This window comes from Dipteris shenzhenensis, chromosome 16, assembly GCF_047967505.1.
Source record: "Dipteris shenzhenensis isolate YYH24624 ecotype China chromosome 16, Dip_SZ_1.0, whole genome shotgun sequence".
Lineage (NCBI taxonomy): Eukaryota > Viridiplantae > Streptophyta > Polypodiopsida > Gleicheniales > Dipteridaceae > Dipteris > Dipteris shenzhenensis.
This window is the reverse complement of record NC_141611.1, coordinates 18,688,421-18,710,364: the sequence shown is the minus strand read 5'-3', so window position 1 is coordinate 18,710,364 and position 21,944 is coordinate 18,688,421. Positions and strand designations below refer to the sequence as shown.

Sequence of the window (21,944 nt, the reverse complement as noted above, 5' to 3'; positions counted from 1 at the left end):
GGAATGATATGTCTCTTGACTGAAAAAGCAATAATAGAATGTGCTTGGGCATCTCTACCATCCCATTTGGCCTGTTCGGGTGTGGGAGGTGTGGCTGGAGTAGTAGTAGATCCTGAGGTGGCTGTAATAGTTGCACCGGCGGTAAGAGTAGATCCAGAAGTGGTTGTAACAGCTGCACCAGCTGTAGCAGTAGCAGAAGTGGATGCCACAGAGGAAGGTCGAAGATCCGAACTTGAGACAATACCCCAAAATTTTTTGGCGACTTGCAAATGTTTCACTATGTATGACCACATGGGATAATTGGGTCCATCGAGCTTGTCCTCAGCTGAGAACATACCCATCCAATCGTTGCTTCCCATTGCAAAAATAAATCCTTGAAGGAAAAATGTGCGCTCAAGAGTAGCCTCAAGGCTTTCACTGCAACATGAGCTGGCTGTCCTAAAATAACAGCAAATGTCAGGCAGTGAATGCACATGCTGTCCCCAAAAATATGACCTGCAAAACAATATGCAAATGTATCCAATGATCAATTGAGCTGAAAATGTCCCAGGTGGAGGCTGTGTGTCTCAAATCTGACAAGACAAAAAGCCCAAATCAAGGGGCAAATACATAATATACCCAAATTGAGGTGAATAAAGCAAATGTCACTGCAATGGACAGAAAATCTGGCAAAAGCCCCAAAATCTGAGAGGGCAAATATGCCAAAACAAGGGCAAATTGGGAAAAGCCCCAAATTGTGCTACAAGTTGCAAATGTGATTCAATGTGCTGCAATTCCAAGCCAATGTCAATGTTCTTGCATGTCAATGTTTACCAAATGCCCAAAATTGGCTGTACCAAGCCAATGTCACTGCAGATTTCAACAAAATTGACAAAACCCCCAATTTCGGGAAGGGCAAAACTGTCAAATTTGGGGCAAATCACCAAAATCCCCAAATATTGCTTATGGGTTCTGGGCAGCATCACGCACCAGTCCATACATTTCTGTACGGACACCCATACAACTGTACGAACAGAAAGATTTTGCCCAAAATGGTGTGGGGCAGGGTTGTTTGTATGCAGGCAACTCAAAATTTTCAAAAAATGTTGAAATTGGACCTCAAAAAGTCAAGAAACAATCGCCGGACTGTGTTTCTGCTCAAAAAACAGGTTTCTGGCGATGAAATGAGGCACTGGACTGAGCTGGAGCAAAATGGCAGGTAGGAGTGAGCTGGAGCAAAATGGCAGGTAGGAGCAATGGGAGAGCACGAGGGAAGGTAGGTAGGAGCAAGAGAACCTGCTCTGATACCACTGTTGGGTGCAGGAAACAATGGAGCGGGAGTGGAGTGCGGGAAGCAAACAACAAGCTGGAGCAAAACATTGTACTGCTCAAATGGATAAGAGGAAAATACAAAGGTGGCCTATATGGCCCCCCAATCAACCATATGGTTGATCAGATAAGTCAACTCATAGAGTTGACCTGACCTACAAGGCTCATACTTGGGCTAAGTACTAACATGACCGACATGTTAGTAGAGGTGTGGGCATTCTGAAGGATTTGTACGAGACAGATAACACATCATGGATCTTGCTTCTTTAGCATCAGCTCTACAACTTAGATATGGATGAAGGAGATTCGGTACATGACCACTTGACGAAGGTCAAGGTGGTGAGGGATCAACTAGCATCGGTTGATCAGAAGGTCGACTCGTGCCGGTTGTCTTTGATGGTACTGAGGAGGCTACCTCAGAGTTTCAAAAGATTCGTTACGTGTCACCAAGAACAGTTCTTTGATTGCCACATTAGCTTTGGCTTTTGTGTCACCATTTGAATCTGAGTCGGACTCCTCCTTGTTCTTCTGATCCGCCTTCTTCTTTCTGCAATCCTTCGCAAAATGGCCTGGTCTGTCACAATAGAAACACTTTTTCTTTTGCTTTCTCTTCTTGAAAGTGTCCTCGTCATCTCTAGATTCATCCTTCTTGTAGTTAGGCTTGCCCTTTCCTTTGCCAGTGTTATCCTTTTCCAGTAACGCCCTGTCGTCGTCGTCGTCGTCGTCGTTGTAGAGCTTCTCCCTAGCTTCTTCCTAAAGCAATAATGGACCCAACTTCTCAAAAGTTAGAGGTTTGGCCCTCCGTCTTGTTGTCACGGTTCTCCATGTGTTACTGAGGTAAGATATGCCGCCCTAGAAGCCACAGTGGAGATATCTGACATTGAGATGTGGGCTGACAAGGATTTAGAAACCTTTGCGAAGGTGAAGGACAGCATGGAGTGCTTGGAATCTTCCAGGTGCATGGCTATTGATATTGACACGAGGATGGATTCCATGGAGTGCCCTAGGGTTTCATGTTTAGATGGTTGCTGTAATTCAGAAGGGGACAGTACAGGATTGCACAGGTTATTGGTATGTGCCTCGATGAAGTGCATGGTTTTCTTTCAGAGCAAGCACCCAAGTAGTACGACGATCTGGTATGTACTTGATGTTCTTAATTTACGCCTTTATAGCGTGATGTGGAGAGATTTTGCTCTTCATATGTCTCAGGTAATGCGAGATTTGAAGGAATGGGCCTTCTTCGAAGGCAGAAGGGGAAGTGTGGGTGCTTCTTCAAATCTCGGATACAAATTGCCCGAAGGTGATGGACAAGGTGTATTGAAGCCAGAAGAGTACTTGCTTGAGAGCTCAGTGAGAGTTTGTGGTCGAGGTTATATGGAAATATTCTTGGGATTTCTTTTCTCGAGATGGTTCTTTTGTTGCGGACCTTGCCATAGGAAGGATGTGTTGAAACAGACCCTGAGAGCATGGTGCCTGGAAGACTCTAGGTTGTTCACTCATCATGAGGGGGACAGCTGGAAGATCGTGGCGTTTGGATTGCTCGAGTTCGAAGGCGGGAACGTGACTGAAGGTGGTGGTGCCAACGAGTGCTACCATGGATGGACCTGTGTACTAGGATGGTTTGCTTGTGCAGGACTAGACCTGGAAGAGCAGGAGCCACTGGTTGAAAAAGCCAGGAACCGGAATTGACGTCGACTTGTGCCAGAGGGTTTCATCATGGGAGCTGTTGGGGCAACATCATCGACGTATTGGCATTGGGCCGAGATGTGTCGGTGAGAGGGGTTGTTGGAAAGATCACATCCCCATCTGTAAGTCCCCAAATGAGGAGAGCGTGGGGGAGGGAAACCTAGGCCAAGATCATCGACGTATTGGCATTGGGCCAACATCTGTCGGTGAGAGGGGTTGTTGGAAAGGTCACATCCCCATCTATAAGTCCCCAAATGAGGAGAGCGTGGGGGAGGGAAACCTAGGGCAACATGTTCCCAGAAAAGAGACACATGGGCAGGAGAAAGACTGCCATATGGGCGTGGATCAGATCCGGGACAGTAGGTGCCATTGTACGGCCCTGTACGGAGAGAGACACGTGGCGGGAAGCGGCTGGAGAAGGCTAGCCAGGTGGCACAATCTTTGGAGCAGGCTATGGGCCTGGAAGAGGTGCTGCAGGACAAGGAAAAAGGCAGGGGCGGTGGCCATGGCAGGCCAGCCACACTGGCCTTAGATTGACCCAAGGGAAGGGCCCAATATGGGCTGTCCTTTGGGGCCAGGCGGCAGCCCAAAGGGCCTGGCCTTAGCCCTTATATAGGGTAGGAGGAGACTGCAGGAAGTCGGCCACATAGGCCAGCCCGCAGCCCCATGCATAGGGGGGAGTAGGGGAGCTGGCACACACTACAAAGGGGGGCCGGACCCCCAATTAAAGGTTCAGGTCACACAGCCCAAGAAGAGCTCCCACATCCCAATATATAGGGCTTGGTGGGGGCGGTTTTGGAGTCAGCCAGGAAGGGGCTGCCAGTCGCTCATTTCAGAAGGTCTTTGGGCCTATAAAAGGGGAGGCTAGGAGCCTCACAAATACATCCAGCAGTCCAGCATATTGGGGAGCAGCAGTAGCAGCTACTCACACGCCCTTAGGCCTACTTCTAGGAGGCAGAGAAGACCAGAGAGTGGCTGCAGACTGAGCTTTACTAGGGCTGGTAAGCTTGACTGTCTCCTAGGGCAGCAAGAAGCTGAGATCTGGACGGAGAGTCTACATACGCTCAAGGTGGAGCACGCGGGCTCAAGTTCTAGAGATATCCGGCAGATAGTAGAAGTATGTGGTGGTAAGTTCAAAGGACCATGCTTTGGTGGGACTATGGATCTATCTCTCTTTTGTATTGTGTCCATAGGTTTGGACAGAAATATATTCTTTTGGTAGCTTCTATATCTGGCTGGATCATTGTCTATTGATGAGTCTGCACATCTATTTGAAGCACTTAAGTTTAAGAAGTTTGTGATTCCACTCCCCACACACACTGTGTGAGCTCTCGGGCTATTCTATCAGTCTTCTGCTGCGCGTACCCTTTGTTGGTTGATTTCTAACACTTTTAAGACAAGCTAAATTATGAAACTGCTCCCTTCAATCTATATAGGGAAAAGTGAAATGCTTTCTTCAATCATGAAACGCTCCCTTCAATCTGTAAAGGAGAGAGTGGCTAAAGATTGCTTTTAAAGAGAATAGGAATAAATACTCTGAGAATTTTGAAAAGAATGGTGTGAGAAAGTATACTTGCATGTAAATAGATTTAAACATGAATTCTCATGTGAGATCACTAAAGGAAATACTGGTTTTACCTCTTCATATTTGCAGTTACATCATAGTTGTGGAGCATGACTTGAGTGTCTTGGATTACTTGTCCGACTTCATATGCTGCTTATATGGAAAGCCTGGTGCCTATGGAGTGGTGACTCTTCCCTTTTCAGTTAGAGAGGGTATCAATATCTTTCTAGCTGGGTTTGTGCCTACAGAAAATCTCCGGTTTCGGAATGAGTCTCTTACCTTCAAGGTATCTTCATAGTAACTACTTAATGCAAGAGCTATATATTTGTGGTAAATTCTCATCTCTCTTAATTTTGGGACTCTACAGAATCTGCTTACATTTATCTTCTCACTGATTATAGGTTGCAGAGACCCCTCAGGAGAGTGCTGAAGAGATCAGGACCTATGCACGCTACAAGTACCCAACAATGTCCAAGACTCAAGGAAATTTCAAGCTGGAAGTGAAAGAGGGAGAATTTACAGACTCTCAGATTATTGTCATGTTAGGGGAAAATGGCACTGGAAAGACCACATTTATACGAATGCTGGTCTGGACTCGGATACCCCCCTTGCTTAAAATTGTCATAAAACAATGCACTGTATCTCGTTTTCTTGTTGATCATAAATCATGTACTGGAGTGGTGAATGTGCTTTTGATGTGCTATTTGTTCAACGAGCTGTATATGCTCTCAGTGAATATTGGATCCACATCATTTGTCGGTTTGCTGTTGTCTGCATGTTATTTTGTTGCAGGCTGGTTTGCTGAAACCAGATACAGTGGACGATAGTGAGGTAGAAATTCCTGAGTTTAATGTTTCCTATAAGCCTCAAAAAATTAGCCCCAAATTTCAGAGCAAAGTAAGAAGTCTTTTGCATTCGAGAATTCGAGATTCATACATGCACCCACAGTTCAACACAGATGTTATGAAGCCGCTGCAAATTGAGGCACTCATGGACCAGGAGGTTGTAAATTTGTCTGGTGGAGAGCTGCAAAGGGTTGCTTTATGTCTGTGTCTAGGCAAGGTGAAGTACTTTCTGCATGTTTTCTTGTCCTCTGTGCAGTTGTTCTAAGGTTTTACCTACAGAAGCAAGCTTGCATGCTGGTAACCGTGTATCTGTTTCTCTCTGACAGTTTAATTGATAGATCTTTATTGTGGGTATTGGACAGCCTGCAGAAATATACCTTATTGATGAGCCCAGTGCTCACCTTGATTCGGAGCAGCGTATAGTTGCTGCGAAGGTGATAAAGCGCTTTATATTGCATGCAAAAAAGACTGCATTTGTAGTGGAGCACGATTTCATCATGGCAACATATTTGGCAGACCGGGTTATTGTATATGAGGGGAAGCCATCAGTTGATTGTGTTGCTAACACACCACAAAGCCTTTTAACGGGAATGAATTTGTTTCTCTCGGTAACGTCTTTGCCTATTTATGACAAAAAGGAGCTGAAGAAGTTCGTTTTTTGTATTAACATTGCCATTGACGGCAAACATAGCTTTATTGATTTTATCCAGTTTATGCAAGCACTTGTGTTTCTCCTTAAGTTACAGTTACGCTTCTGTACTTTTGTGAAATAATCTGAGCAGATAGTGAGAGTAGTAGTTAGCTCACACGTCCATTACACCACAGCTTAAGCAAAGCGCTTAGTCCCGGCCATTGCTAGCTGTCATCTCCAAGGTAATATTAGACACCGTTCAAATTCTCTTATAGGGCAAACCTTCCTACTGATACAAGCACTTGTAGCATGTAGGAAGGTTTTCCCTTCTGCAGTGCATTTAAGAATTTAAATGCCCGCTGTAACCTGGGAGACAGCAGCTAGCAGTATGAGCAAATCCTTGATTAGTGAACTATTCTGCACTCTTTTTACAGTGGACTTGCTCATATTGCTAGCTGTGGTCTCCAAGGTATTATTAGACAGCACAAGCACCTTAGGAGGGCTAACCGTCGTAGCACTTGTAACCTTCCTGCTGATACAAGTGCTAACCGTCATAGCACTTGTAACCTTCCTGTTGATACAAACACTTGTAACATGTAGCACCTCCTACCGTGCGTAAGAGAAGTTTAAATGCCATCTCTAACCTTGGGGTCACTGAAATTTGTGTGCATGCACACAATGGGGAATATTTGATGACATGTTACCTAGTGTAAGTATGAGCAGTCGACAGAATGGGGAGCATCCCCTAGGCAATCTGAAGTGATTGGTGGATGAAGTAGGGGACATTGTCAAGTATGTGAAGCCTTGAATATAGCAAGCAGTCTTGAGGTGTTGCGTGGCAGAGGCCCCTGGTTTTGGAAAGGTCACCTCCCCATCTGTAAGCCCCCGTATGAGGAGAGCATGGGGGAGGTGGACCAGGGCAGGTTAGGAATTAAACTAACTGCAAAATTAGGGCTGCTACATAATGCAGGCGCCTATGTACAGGCATGTATGAAGGGCTGCAGCAGGCTGTATGGATCTGGGGCAAAGGTTCCAGAGCAGGAAACAGTCCAGGAGTAGGCGGAACATCAGGCAGCAGGATAGGTCACTGGATGGAGCAGAGATCCACGCCAGGATAGGCCTGGAACAGGTCCTGGGACAGGGCAGGATAGCCTGGGCTTTGTGGCTGCTTGCCACGTGGCCAGGCAGGGCTGAAATTGGGGCAGGAAACACAGAACCAGTCGGGTTTTAAAGACCCAGACCAGGAGGACTGGGTTGATAGATTTGACTGACCAGTTGGCCAGTTTTCAGGGTCCTTTGGGCCCTATAAAGGGAGCCACTTCTGGGCTTATTACTCATCCAGTTTGTGAGAAGTTTGGAGCAGCACCTCAGCCAGGATTTGGCTGTCATCCAGGAGAACTTGGAGCAGCAAAAGAAGAGGCTGAGTGCAGCAGACAAAGCTCAAGGGTCTTCACCAATTGGCTGCCCTAACAGCAGCAAGGAAGACATGATCAAAGGGGGAGCTTGTGCCTCACCATTGGCTGCATTTTGGAGCAGCAAGGAGGTCAATATTCCAGGGCCATCACTGCCTTACATGTGGCTGTCCGGGAGGATCAGCCTGAAGGTGTGTTTGTGGGGCATGCCTACGAGGCCCACAAAGCTCTTGAGGAGCATGCAGGCTTAGTGTTTTGGGAGTGCCACGGAGGTAGGGGAACAGCTTTTGTTTACGTATAGGGGCTCACATCTAGATAGCACTCTGCTACTAGAGTGTGATACAATGGACATTCATTTTGTATTGTTACCATCTTGGACGGAATATTAAGTTTGCTGGTTCTACATCTCTCTTTAGCATTGTCCATTTACTTAATGCACATCTATGCTAAGTATACACTGAGGAAAAGAAGTTTGGATTGAAATACACCATTGTGTGAGTTCCTGGCTGTCTGACTCTATCTAGGGTTAGTCTCTTCCGCTGCATATACCCTCTGTTGTATTCTCTAACATGGTATTAGAGCCTTGAAGGAAGCTCACAAGTGGATTGTTATGCTTTAGCCGAGATAGCATGACCTCGGAAAGATCGGTGGGCATTTTCTCTTAGAGGACCAACTTTTGTAATAGTTAATGTGCGTAAATGAAATGGTCAAGAGAAGTAACTGCCAAGGTCCTAGGTGAGGGTGAAATGGCATTGACTAGGTAGTTCTGAGTGCTAAGGCCTAGGTGCACCTAAATGTGCAATAATGCCAAGGGGCAAGTGGTTTTAAATGTGCCCCAAGAGAGGGGTAAAAAGGTGCACCAAGTGGAGAGGCTAAAATGATGACATTTGGCAAGGAGAACTATCTAGGGAAATGAGGGTCTCGTGGATAAGCATGAAAAACAAAGGAACGAAATGAGAAGGAAGATCGGTGATCCACGAGAGTTAGGCTGGGTGGAACAATCGAATGCCATCGCCCGTGATCTGCGTGAACGTAGGAATAGAGATTCAGGAAGAAAAGATAATGTCGATGACAGTTGGTATCAGAGCAGCGTTGAGAGAGCAAGGGACAAGAGACGGAAGCTGTGCGTGAAGGTGGACGGCCAATTTTTGTTTGGTGCTCTGCGGTGACGGAACTGTTGGCCTGGGAGAAGAGATCGACGGGAAGTTGCTAATTGACGTTTTCTCTCTTGACGACGTTTTCTCAATTGGTCGGATGAGCGAAGGAGATGCCCAGTGAAATTGTGACGAACTGGTCAAGCTGTCGAGCTGGATGTGAGCTTGGGCTCTGTTGATGAAAAGAAAAGCATCGATGGTGTTTCGGACTGTCAATGGAGAAGGCTAGTTGGTGACCTGGGGGTCCCGTAACGCGCTGACCCGCAATTGGCTTACGAAGGTCCGTGGGCGCTGGATTACTTCGATGGAGGTCGTCAACGATTGACGACGTTTTTTCAATTGGGCTTGGGGTAGCGCAGTTGGACGAGGATTGACGGGGAAGTGAGGCACGTGAAAATTTTGGGCTACGGTTTGCGAGCCCACCTACAACTAGCATGCGCTGAGCTCGTTGCTGGAGCCTAGCTGCACCTAAGAGCCGAGTTGAGCCGCACCTACGAATAGCTGGAGCATGAAGCCGAGCAGCCCCTAAGAGCCTACAAGCTTTGGCAGATAGAAAATTCCAAGGCGGAACTTCCAAGGCTTGGGATGTTGTGCGACTGAATTGGGGTCTGCAGTGGCCGAGCTTAGGGGATCGACGAATTAGTCAACAGGCCTGTCAGCACAAAATTGAGTATGCTGTGAACGATTAAGGCTGAGCAGCCGGGATTGTTGCGAACATCCTTCGAAGACAACCAGGGAGCATCTTTTCTCTTATATATATATGTTTCAGGTTTTCAGTTTGCAGTTGTTTATGCCTGTACAGCAAAAGGGGATTTGAAGTGTTATATACCTTCGGAGTTTTCGTGTGAAAAAAAAAAAAGAAAAACCATTTTCCATTTTGAACCTATGGAGGCAGAAGGACAGAATTCTAGGGTGAATCCTAGTGAGTCTAGAGTGCAGTCTACACAACAGATGTCACATCATGCAGCACCTACTTTGATCGGTAGGATTTCGATATTAGAAGATGCTTTACACCAGATTATGAATCAGCAGCTTCAAGTGAATGCTGGTCAGAATGAGATTAGGGAGATGGTACAAGCCTTGTCGGCTAGACCGTCGAGAATTGATAAGGGCAAAGCTCCAGCAGAGCCAGAGCCCAGTATCCATTCATTAGAGCGCGCAAGGGTCAAAGTGCCTAACATCGCTAATTATAGATCGGAGAAGTACGCTGGTCGGATGACCGAGCGCAGCTCTGATGTGATCGAGGTTTGGTTACACAAGTGGGAAGAAGGCTTCGCCATTTGTGAAATTAGATCCGATCTAAAGAAAATCCGAGAGGCCACACACCTGTTTATTGAGGCAGCGGATAGATGGTGGATAAAGCAACAGAAGGATCAAGTTGCTCCAACCACCTGGGAAGGGTTTAAAGCTGAATTCAAGAAACACTTTCTCCCACCTGATGAAGAGTCCCGAGCTTGGGATGCTTATAGAAATCTTCGTCAGAGGAGTCTGTCGGTGGCAGAGTACACCGACAAATTCAGGGAATGTGTTATGAAAATAACAGACCCTCGCCCTATGTCGGTTCAGTTAAAGGACTATATCTATGGACTGAACGACAAGATCAAAATGGAAGTTCGGGCTAAATATGTGACTACATTAGATGAATCTATTGCAGTAGCCCTGAACTATGAGGATGCCAGAGGCAGATCTGGTGGATTTGTGCAGGCAGGGACTCAGTATGAGTACCTGAAAAAAGGGGGATTTCAGAGGAAATGGATTTCAAAGATAAGTGTCTCGCAGCCAAGTGGCCAAACCAAGCAGGTGAAGCCGGTTGAGGGACCAGTAAAAACAAGTACCACCGTTGGGGTGAAAAGGAAAATAACTCCAATGGCAGCCCGGGCTTGGTCAAAGTCCTCGTTGACCCCTGAACAAAAAGAGAAAGCTAGAAAAGAAGGATTGTGCTTCGGCTGCCTTCAGCGACATCAGTGGAAGGATTGTCCACTGAATAAAGACCGTCGCACGGCTAATATGATAATATCTGAATGCGACGTGGAAATGCAGGAGAGTCCCAATGCGGAACATATGCAGATGCAACTGGCGGGACCTTCTCAGAGGTTAGTACCTTGTTTGTTATGTGTATCTGTTGCTAAGCTAGTGACGAGTGCACCTGATAACATCCTATCTAAGCCCGCAGCAACGGGGTATACGGCCTTTAATGATACAGAGTTAATTAAAATGAAAGGGCAAGTGGCCAGTCATGATGTCATTGTGTTGTTTGACTCGGCGTCAACTCACAATGTGATTAACTCCAAGCTCGTGAAGAGGCTGAAGTTAAAAACAAGCCCATTTGACTATGCGTATACAGTCAGAAAGGCAGATGGAAGTTGAACTGAAGTATGGGACCAAAGGGTTACCCAGTTGAAGCTTCGGATTCAGGACTATGCTGAGAAGCTTGATTTTGAAATGACCAAGCTTGCTCATGCAGATATAGCCTTGGGTATGGCATGGCATTCTAGGAAGAATCCAGCCATTGATTGGAAAAAGCACGTATATCAATTCAAGATGAATGATGTGCTTTATGTCTTGCGAGGTGAAAAAGATATACCTCAGGGACCGTTGGTTTCCGTGATGGAAATCAGAAAAGCTCAAGTAGAGTTTTTATACCTTTGCACAGCATCGGTAGAGCCGGTGGATGATTCTTCGGCTAGCACTGATGTTACGTAAAGTGGTGAGATGGCCAAGCTGGCTAATCTTATAACAGAGGAGTTCTCTGAATGTTTTAGGGATGAACTACCTTATGGGTTACCTCCAGAGCGGAAAGTTCAACATAAGATTGAACTGATCCCGGGGGCAGAACCTGTAAATAGACCTGCCTATAGAATGAGTTTTGCCGAAGAGGCGGAGGTGCGTAGACAACTGGAAGAATACCTCAAGTTGGGGCAGATTCAACCAAGTTTCTCACCTTTTGCTTCGCCAGTGATATTAAAGAAGAAAAAGGATGATACGTTTCGCCTCTGTATAGATTACAGAGCATTGAATAATATCACTGTTAAGCACAGGTATCCGATGGCTCGGATTGATGATTTGCTAGATGCATTACATGGAGCCGTGATTTTCAGCAAGATAGATCTTAAGTGCGGCTACCATCAAATCCAGATTAGAGTCGAGGATGTGCACAAAACCGCTTTCAGGAGCAGGTTTGGTCATTATGAGTTTTTGGTAATGCCCTTCGGACTTACCAATGCCCCAGCGACCTTCGTCATGCTTATGAACGATTTACTACGTCCGTATATCGAAAAGTTCATAGTACATTTTATTGACGATATCTTGATATTCAGTAAAAGTGTTACTGAGCATCGTGAACACTTAAGAATAGTGTTCAGTACTTTGAGGAAAGCCAGTCTTTATGTGATTAAAAAGAAAACTATACTGTGTATGGTTAGGCTTGAGTATTTAGGGTTCATAATTACTCCACAGGGGGTAGAAATGGATCCGAAGAAAGTGGCTGCGATACTAACTTGGCCAATCCCTCAGAGTCTGACCGCGTTGCGATCATTCTTGGGATTTGTCCAGTTTTATAGAAGGCATATCAAGGGATATTCCGGAATAGTATCGCCATTGACTGATCTGACCTCGGATAAAGTACCTTTTATTTGGGGACAGAATCAACAAGAAAGTTTTAACACCATAAAACAAGCTGTGGTCATAGGACCGGTGTAAAAAATAGTTGATCCCCGGAAACCGTTGTTCCTAGAAACCGATGCAAGTGGCATTGCGGTAGGAGCAGTCCTCCTTCAAGAGGGAAGGCCAGTAGCCTTTGAAAGCAAGAAGCTTTCTCCCTCTCAAAGGAATTGGCCAACTCATGAATTGGAGTTGTATGCTGTTATCCATGCTCTGAAAACATGGAGGCATTATTTGTATGGTTCAGAGTTTTATGTGGATGTAGATCATGATACTCTGAAACATTTTTGTAAACAGCCTGACTTGAGGGGCCGCCAAGCTAGGTGAGCAGAGCTTATGCAGGAGTTTAATATAACGATTCGGTACGGAAGAGGAAAAGACAATAAGGTTGCTGATGCGTTGTCTCGCATTATGCACAATCTGAGTTTCACGGTATTAGAGAGTGCTCTAATGACCGAGATAAGAGAAACTCAAAAGGTGGACGAGTTTGTCCAGAGCTTGTGGCCTAAAGCTCATGTGTTAAAACCCGGGGAAAATGAAAAGGATGACCTGGCATCTAGAAAAGGCCAAACTTATGCAAGATATACCATAAGGGATGGTATGCTAGTTAGAAATGGCAAGGTTGTAGTACCTAGTCAGAATGATCTCAGGCAGAGAGTCATCCGACAGTGCCATGATAGCCCATGTGCGGGATATCCAGGAGTCGAGAAGTCATATGATCTCGTGAAGCGAGATTTCTTTTGGCCAAAGATGAAAAAGCATATTCATGAATATGTGACACGGTGTTTCTCGTGTCAGGTAAGTAAGGCCGAGCGGGTGAAGCCACCCGGACTTTTACAGCCCTTGGAGATACCACTAAGTAAGTGGGAGAGCATTTCCATGGACTTTATTGTAGGGTTGCCTACAACACAAGGAGGGTATGATTCTATCCTTGTGGTGGTTGATCGTCTAACCAAGATGGCTCACTTCATTCCGACTAGGGAGTCTATTAGTGCCCCGCAAGTGGCGGATTTGTTCATTAGACATATATTTCGTCTGCATGGATTGCCTAGATGCATAGTGTCAGACCGAGATGTCAGATTTACCGGTCATTTTTGGACAGCGGTATTTGAGACACTAAGGACTGAGTTGGGAATGAGTAGTGGGGATCATCCTGAGACGGATGGTCAGACGGAGAGAGTCAACCAAACTTTAGAGGATATGCTGAGAGCATATGTGTCATTGAGGCAACATACGTGGGACAAGTGGTTGCCATTGTTGGAGTTTGCCTACAATGATAGGAAACATTCCTCTACCGAGTTCAGTCCGTCTGAATTGAACTATGGTTATAGACTAGCAAATCCAACTATAGTTGGAGTACCTCAGAAAGTGCCTAGTGCCGCGAACTTTGTAGTTCAGATGCGGGAGATGCTAGCACTTGCGAGAGCTAATATCCGCCAGGCTATGGATAGAGCCAAGGTGTATGCGGTTGAAAATCGGTCTATAAGAGTATTTAAGGAAGGAGAAAAAGTTTTTCTCAGAGTTCCTTCGCACTCGAAGTCGTTGACTTCAGGAGAGTGTGCTAAGTTATCACCTCGATACTGTGGGCTGTGGTTAATTCTAAAGAGAATAGGCAGTGTAGCCTATGAATTAGAATTGCCACAGGGGTGTAAGGTGCACCCGGTTTTTCATGTTTCGCGCTTAAAGAAATTTTTGCATACAGGTGACTCACTAATCGAAGGTGTGGTTTTGTTTCAGGAGATAGAGGATATTGCAAGGCGCAAGCCAACAAGAATCCTGGACCGAGGAACAATGCAAATACGAAATCGGAAGATACCCACGGTGTTGGTTGCATGGCATGGTCAGCCTCTATCGGAAGCTACCTGGGAATCCATATACCAGTTACGGAGAGCGTTCCCAGATTTCATCATCGAGGACGCTGATGCTTGAAGAGGGAAGGAATGTTATGCTCTAGCCGAGATAGCATGACCTCGGAAAGATCGGTGGGCATTTTCTCTTAGAGGACCAACTTTTGTAATAGTTAATGTGCGTAAATGAAATGGTCAAGAGAAGTAACTGCCAAGGTCCTAGGTGAGGGTGAAATGGCATTGACTAGGTAGTTCTGAGTGCTAAGGCCTAGGTGCACCTAAATGTGCAATAATGCCAAGGGGCAAGTGGTTTTAAATGTGCCCCAAGAGAGGGGTAAAAAGGTGCACCAAGTGGAGAGGCTAAAATGATGACATTTGGCAAGGAGAACTATCTAGGGAAATGAGGGTCTCGTGGATAAGCATGAAAAACAAAGGAACGAAATGAGAAGGAAGATCGGTGATCCACGAGAGTTAGGCTGGGTGGAACAATCGAATGCCATCGCCCGTGATCTGCGTGAACGTAGGAATAGAGATTCAGGAAGAAAAGATAATGTCGATGACATGGATGGAGCTTGAAGGCAAGGAACTTGGGAAAGGGTGACCTTGATTCGAAGCTTCGGAATTAGCTTGCTGCTTGTGAGGAGGACGGTAACTCAGATTTAGGCAGGTGTAGGACTTTCTATCTCTATCTCTTTCAGTTCATTGTCATGGCCGTGAGATATCCTATTCCTAACTCTGGGGAGATAAGCAAGTTGGATGGGACAAATTACCAATTGTGAAAGATGAAAGTTTGGAGCCATTTGGTGTTGAGGTTGACTTGGGAGGTTGCAACGGGAGTTTGAGTCAATGCCTCAGCCCACAGCGACTCCAGCCACCGCAAATGCGTCCACGGTTACAGTACCGACAGATCCAATAGCAGTGAGGGATAATCAAGGCGAACCGAGATAAAATATGTGTGGAGGTACCTGAGGACAACAATTTGCTTCATCCCAAACATGAGGATGATGATGTGTGCCTTTCTCGCTGGGGAGCGAGAATTGTTACCGCGTGCCACACGATCATAGAACCATGGGCACCAAAGAGCTACATCACTTGCAGTTGCAACTGCACAATCCTCTTTTGCTTCTTCTCATCTTCTTTAGATTCTGATGCTGATGATGATGACACCAAGATCTAGCCAGCTGTGCCCCTTGAAGAGTAGATAGGAGAATGTAGCTAGCTGATAGTATCTTCTAGCTAGTTAGTACTACTACTCTTTGACTCATAACTCATTTCAAATTGATGTTTGAGCACTTGCACTTGGATCATGAGTCTTGAGTCTTGAGTCTTGATTCTTGACCTTTGACTCATTGCTATCATCTATGTAGTATGGTACTTGTCTCGACTGTTTACAATGGTTGACAACTGTGACATTGTCTGCCGAATAATAAATTTGAATGCTGATTAATGGGTGGTTGCTATTCATTTATGGATACTTCTAAATAGTCTGTACACTTTTTATGAGAATTGTCAGTTGAAAGCGTCAATATCTTATGGTTAAATTTTAATGCCTGGCTGCTATTCATTTATGGTCTGTACATACTAGATTATTGTTGACAATGGCCTTGTGTCTTCTTCATTTTCCGAAGGAGCTATAGGTTTGCATGGACATACACAAAAGCCTACTACAAAAATTAAAAGACTCAAATTTTAACTACCCCATAGATTTTAGGAGTCATGCTCAGATTTCAAATTTTCAAATTTCAATCTTGCTATAATTTTGATACTTACCTCTCAAGTTGAGTAGTGGATAGTCTATTCATTTTCTTGGTGTGTATAAGGGAGAATACACTCCGGTTTCTCTCGCTCCGGTTTCTCTCGCATGCACTAGATGAGCAATCCTGTGAGAGGACTCTAATGGCAAGCTGCCTCAAAGCCAGCGTGCTCTTGCCATACTCGTCCCACAATGAAATAAGCCTCAACTTGGCCTCACGGATGCATGCACGAGCTGTACCAAACTCCCCAAAGGAGTTTCTGAATGCGAGGAGTTCATCCTCCATGGAGTTTTGTTGACTTGCATCAAGGTATGCTCTCTCTAGAAACTTGGTCCATTCCTGTGACAACTCCTCATCATCACTTTGGCCCATAGAGGGTGCAAAATATGGGTCACTACATGGATTGGTCTATGATACTTATTCCATCTAGTCTCCCATATGTCTTGGATCTCTTGTGTGCTGCCATAATATATATGAAATTCTAAGTAATACAAATTTGAATTGGAAAGGAAAAAAGGCAATTGAGCATTCAAAAGCTGAAACTTAATACTTGGATATACTTGTCTCTATGCAACCAATTGTAGCCTTTCATTGCCTTTCCAACCTTCTCCATGAACTCATACACTAATCCTATAGTGCATCCTTCTTTGACGGTGAGGCGAAGAGTAATAAAGAGGGGTTTTACAATGCCAATGATTTCCTCAGTTGCATGCCAAAAGTCTCCATCAAATATGATGTCCTCAAATGCCCTTGCCTTTGGTTTCCTGGACTTATCCCATTCTATCCATTCTTGACTGAACCATGCGTCGCAGATTGGCCTTTACTTTTATCAAGCATGGTAAGGTAATGAAAAGATAGGCAAAGCGAGTTTTAGAGGGCTTCAGAATCTCCAATGTGCTATGCTTCCTGAAAATAGCAAGGGCTCTATGCTTTTGGGTAATGAAAGTCACTAAAGTTTGTGCCTTATCAACCACTATGACCACCCATGGAAGCTTCCCTATATCCCCAAGAGTACGAGCAATATTAGATGGATAAAGCAGCAGCCCAAACAGCCCGCAAAGATCTTGCCCTAGGTGGTGCTCTGCTTTTCCCCCTTGCTGCCTTTGATGGGGCTATGTCCCTGTGGTCCTTGGAGAAACCCGCTTCTGTCGAACTCTACAAAAGTATGTGGTACTGTGGTTCCATGGATATAATGCCGTCGTATGAAAGGATCAATTGACGCACTGATAATTGCAATGGCCTAGCTCTACTATGCTACGTGGCAAGAGTGTCGATGGGAATGGGTAGGGGATTAAGGATCAACCCAGAATCCAGATAGGCAATACGTGATATCTTCTCTAGGTTTTATATTGTTGAGCAAGCCAAGTCTTCTTGAAGAAGTAGTTCGTCTAGAAACGGAGAACAACTCATCCTTGCTTCCATTGCCATTTGTCTTCTCTTTGGTCATTTATGCTTCGCACGAAGGCGCAATGCCTTTTGTTTCTCTTCTTGTGTTCTCGGCCAAGGCACAGAGAACATGATAATATTTGAGCAAAATATCCACAAAGCCAACCGTCTTGATCTTTCTTAGCCGTAGCTGCAATTTTTGTCAATGTTTCATTTGGATTTCCATCCCCTTCGTTTTTCTTTGATTCTGACTGCGATCAAACCAATTTTCCAATTCTAGCGGACATGATGTGTGCCATATGACCAGCTCCCAATGTACTATTGTAGGGTGGGAGTTGTTCTTGGAAGTCTCTCCTGCAAAGGAGAGGGCAAAAGCACTACTGAAATGATGACAAGTTTTGGGAGACGCCCCTGCTGCTATGTGAGACTGCCCCAAGAACTGTTGATTTGTTGTACAGACTACAGGGCTGCTGCATGGATCATTGAAGGCTTGTAAACAAATGAAAATATTTCTTCACACAAATTCAGGAAAATAGAAGCGCATGCTCATATCATGTTGTCATGGGCATACTGGGACTTTGGGAGGCACAAGAGCAGTAAAGATGTTTGGTGCGGAGTCCAATGAGGCAAAAGCTCATGGTCTAGCTTCGTGACAGACTACATGGCAGACCTGTTCCGTCTCAGAGGATTTTGTGATGATTTGATGTAAGTGTTGAAGCCTGAAGGTGTGTTTGTGGGGCACAACTACGAAGCACACATAAGCTCTTGAGGAGCGCGCAGGCCAAGCGTTTTGGAATTGCCACGGAGGTAGGAGAACAGCTTTTGTTTATGTATAGGGGTTCAGATCTAGATTGCTACTAGAGGGTGATAACACTGGACATTCATTTTGTATTGTGTCCATCTTTGACAGAAATACGAGTTTGCTGGTTCTACATCTCTCTTTAGCATTGTCTATTTATTCGATGCACATCTATTAAATACACACTAAGGAAATGAAGTCTGGATTGAAATACACCACCGTGTGAGTTCCTGGCTCTCACTAGGGTTAGTCTCTTCTGCTGCGTATACCCTCTGTTGTATTCTGTAGAACTGGGCGCAAACTTACTCTTTACATTGGCTGCAAAGGGGCTTCACCGAAGGCTCACTGAAGAGCTGCTCAAGGCTGAAGGTGTGGATGATGTAGAATGAAGGAATGAAGTACTACTGGCTCCTTGGAATGACCCAATTGATAGAGGGCGAACTGGGAGTTTGTAGGGGCAGATTGAGTCTTCTGTAACTTTACTGCGCCATGTGGCAGTATGACCTTGCTTTGCTGTTAGCCTGTGCTGTACATGTGGCCTGGACGTGCTCCAGGTCCCTGTGCTGATGTGACAGCTTGTCTGGCTGTCATGTTGACCTGTTCTGCCTAGCATGTAAGCAGCCATGTCCAGTGTGTCCATGACATCCCCTTCTACTGAAGCTGAAATAGACTTAGGGAAGATTAAAAGGCTCCTTATAAGCTGCACGCAAAGTGGAAATACATTGGTAGCGGAACATTCCGTTCTAGAGGGAATCAGTAGCATGAGCCAGGTGTAGATGAAGCGGAAGCTGAAATGTTGGCTGCCTATCTCGACTTCTGTTATGGACGATGTATTATCACTTCCCTCGTACAAGTGCTTGTTCATGCCACTCATGAAAGAGTTGCTCTGAAGCTTTGTCAGTTAGCCCACTAAGTCTTGAGTACTTATTTTTAAGTGGTGGAATCATTTGCCTTTTCTTCCCTGTTCTTTCTGTTCTTTCTTTGGAATGGAAAGAGGGGGGGGGAATGTTTTGTAACGTCAATTGTGTGATAAACAGAAGGCTTCCCCTTAACGTTCTTTAGCTCACCATCTCATACTGCGCTTTAATATACTCTGAGCAGTGACAAGGGGCAAGGCACACTTAAAGAAATCTCTGAAACAAAAAAATGTACTGATGCAAACTGCTTGAATTCACGTGAAATGTATTGGATTGTTGCAAAATTCATTGCGTCAAACCCTCTCATAACTATGTATGAGATGGATGTAAACCTGAGAGAAAATCCATGAGGTGAAATGTGAACACTTAATATCACTGCAGATCTAGCTAAATACGGAAACGTGTTTGAGCTCAGAATGTAAAGCAACAGTCACAAACTGTGAAGTTCATCAGTCTCTAGTTGTCCAGTGATTGGAACATAGTTGTGATGATGATCTTTCAAGATAAAGGAATATTAAAAAGTTTAATGGAACAGAACGCATTTGAATTTCAGTGCTTTGGTATTTGTGGATGTCTATGGCTTGCACCTGCATATGTTATACAACGTGTATGTTTGTACATGATGTGGAGTGGACGATACAAAGCTGTGAACTCACTATGGTGAAGAACTCCGGACTTCCATTGATCGTGTCAAGTTTTACAGTGCAGGGCTCTCACCATCTGTCATGTGTGCTTTTTTGTCTATTTTGGAACAGCATCTGGACATCACTTTTAGGCGTGATCCCACAAACTTCAGACCTCGAATCAACAAGCTTGATTCCACAAAGGACAGGGATCAAAAGTCAGCTGGGTCCTACTACTACTTGGATGACTAACATGCAACCTCTGGCTGCACAATGTGAGAAAGATGATGGGAAAGATCACGAAGAGAATCGCCTTTGTAAAACGTATGAGAGCAGGAACTTTCTGCCAATGGTTTTTGAAAGCAGTGCTTCTAAACGGTAATTTAATTGAGGAATAACCATACCTTAAATGTTCAGCTTCTGCAGAATATGTTCGAGGAGTTGGAAGCAAGGAGCATTCTTTCCTTAAGCAAAGGCTGCATGAATTGAAGATTTTGTTCATGACTACATCAATGGATTTTTCAACTGCAGGAGCTCGGTAAACTGGCACTTTTTCCTGTTTTATTCTGTTTGATACAGTTGCATTTCATCGAGTGTAAAAGTGCCCTTTGTAGTAGTGCTTTTAGTGTTGGGATAATCACACCTTTGTTAAGTAGAGGTTTCTGCAATGTTTTCAACAGTGAGTCTGTTTTGCCTTGCGCCCGTTATCTGTAAGGTGAGACATTTGCTTCTATTTTGCTTCCATTATGGACATTTTGACCTAACATACAGGGCACTGATCCTGGTAATTTTTGGAAGCCCAGGAGCGTTCTTTCTTAAAGCAGAGGCTTCCTGAATTGAAGATTTTGTTGATGAGTACATCAATGAATTTTTTCAAGTGCAGCATCTCGATAAACAGGCACCTTTTCCAGTTTCATACAGTTGCATTTGATTGAGTGTAAAAGTACTCTTGCTGCTGGGATAATCACACCTACGTTAAGTAGAGGTTAATTGTGATGTTTTCAACACTGAACTGTTTGGCCTTTTGGCCCATTTCTGTAAGGTAAGACATTTACGTCCATTTTTCTTCCATTATGGACATTTTGATGTAAGATACAGGACGCTGATCCTGGTAATTTTTGGCAACTAGATTGCTTTGTATGTGGAGAGTTTTGTCACTTTGAATGAACAAAATGGTTCTCCAATTCCATTTCTAACAATTAAATATGTGTTCAAAGAGAAGGATGTGATTGTAGTTACTAGTGCCATGATCCTTGGGAGGAGGTTGCATTAAGACTTATTTTAAGGGATGCCAAGTATCTCAACTAGGAGGTTTTATAAGGTTAAACATAAATATGCTATACCCATACGACCTTATACAGATCTATTTTGTAATTATGCCATCAACATAAAAATTGGCTTGAATTGTCTTCAATGGGCATTTCCAGACTTTGTAAGCTTCAACCATGGGTTGAGATTTAAAGGATGTTACTGTCGAAGCTTGATGAATTCTATCCACTTGCTGAGTAATTGCTGTTGATTTTAAATTTGGAAATGTTGTATGGAGGTTTTATACAAACTTGGAGAGGTAGAGAGAGAGAGAGAGAGAGAGAGAGAGAGAGAGAGAGAGCGGGAAGACTAGTTTGGGAGTAGAGCGAGGAAGAGAAAGAGAGAGAGAGAGAAAGAGAGAGGGATGGAGGGAGCGGGAAGACTAGCTTGGGAGGGAAACCACATTTCAGTCCATGATCTTTTTTGAATAAGACATTGTCAGACTTGGAATCTTGTCATTATCTCGAAAATATTTTTTTGTTTGTTATTGATAGTTGTTTATGCATAAAGTATTATTTGTTGTTTTGACATTCCTATATTTTCTCCCTTTTTTCTATTGTCCTCAACATAACGGTGGCCCTCTGGCCATTGGTTGAGAGCTATTTCCAAAATGAGCTTCCTTTTTTCGTAGTGTTACTTAGCAAAACTGAGAGGCTGCATTGCTTCAGAATACCCTGTTCAAGTGGATATGTTGTACTCAAAGTTTATGGCGACCCACCAAGAGTCACACTTGGGTCACGTCATGGTCACCTCAGCAACATGCCAAGTTGTTAGACCTTGGTCATACCTAGTCGCAACGTGTTCACATGTGTTCACATCTTGGACATGACATGACTTGACATGGACATGACTTGGACATGACATGACTTGACATGGACATGACTTGGACATGACATGACTTGGGTATCACGGAAGCAATACATGACTGAAGAGTGCCAAACCTCAACCTCGACTCACCATGGTCAAAGTCAATCAGAGGGAAGTATTGGCGCAATGGTACACGGGATATACCTGTTGGTGCACATGGGAAGCAGTCCAACAGTTAAGAGG

The 21,944-nt window shown here is 44.6% G+C and overlaps 1 protein-coding gene across 9 annotated transcripts in view; it reads left to right on the top strand.

The window, feature by feature from the left end:
• LOC147892649 (ABC transporter E family member 2-like) overlaps nt 1-20,737 on the top strand; it is a 41,140-nt gene extending 20,403 nt beyond the window's left edge. Inside the window, exons 7-14 of one of the 9 annotated variants that reach the window (XR_015542327.1) lie at nt 4,649-4,844; nt 4,960-5,145; nt 5,351-5,620; nt 5,766-6,011; nt 19,719-19,910; nt 20,004-20,124; nt 20,267-20,301; nt 20,390-20,737. Coding sequence is in view for 2 of the 9 variants with exons in the window: in XM_087387002.1 (XP_087243128.1) it covers nt 4,649-4,844; nt 4,960-5,145; nt 5,351-5,620; nt 5,766-6,011; nt 19,719-19,838 (1,018 nt within the window). In the remaining 7 variants the exon portion in view is untranslated. Of the gene's footprint in view, nt 1-4,648; nt 4,845-4,959; nt 5,146-5,350; nt 5,621-5,765; nt 6,012-19,718 lie in introns of all 9 variants that reach the window. The other 8 variants (XR_015542328.1, XR_015542329.1, XR_015542325.1 and 5 more) reach the window with 8 other exon arrangements.
• The last annotated feature ends 1,207 nt before the right edge of the window (nt 20,738-21,944 follow it).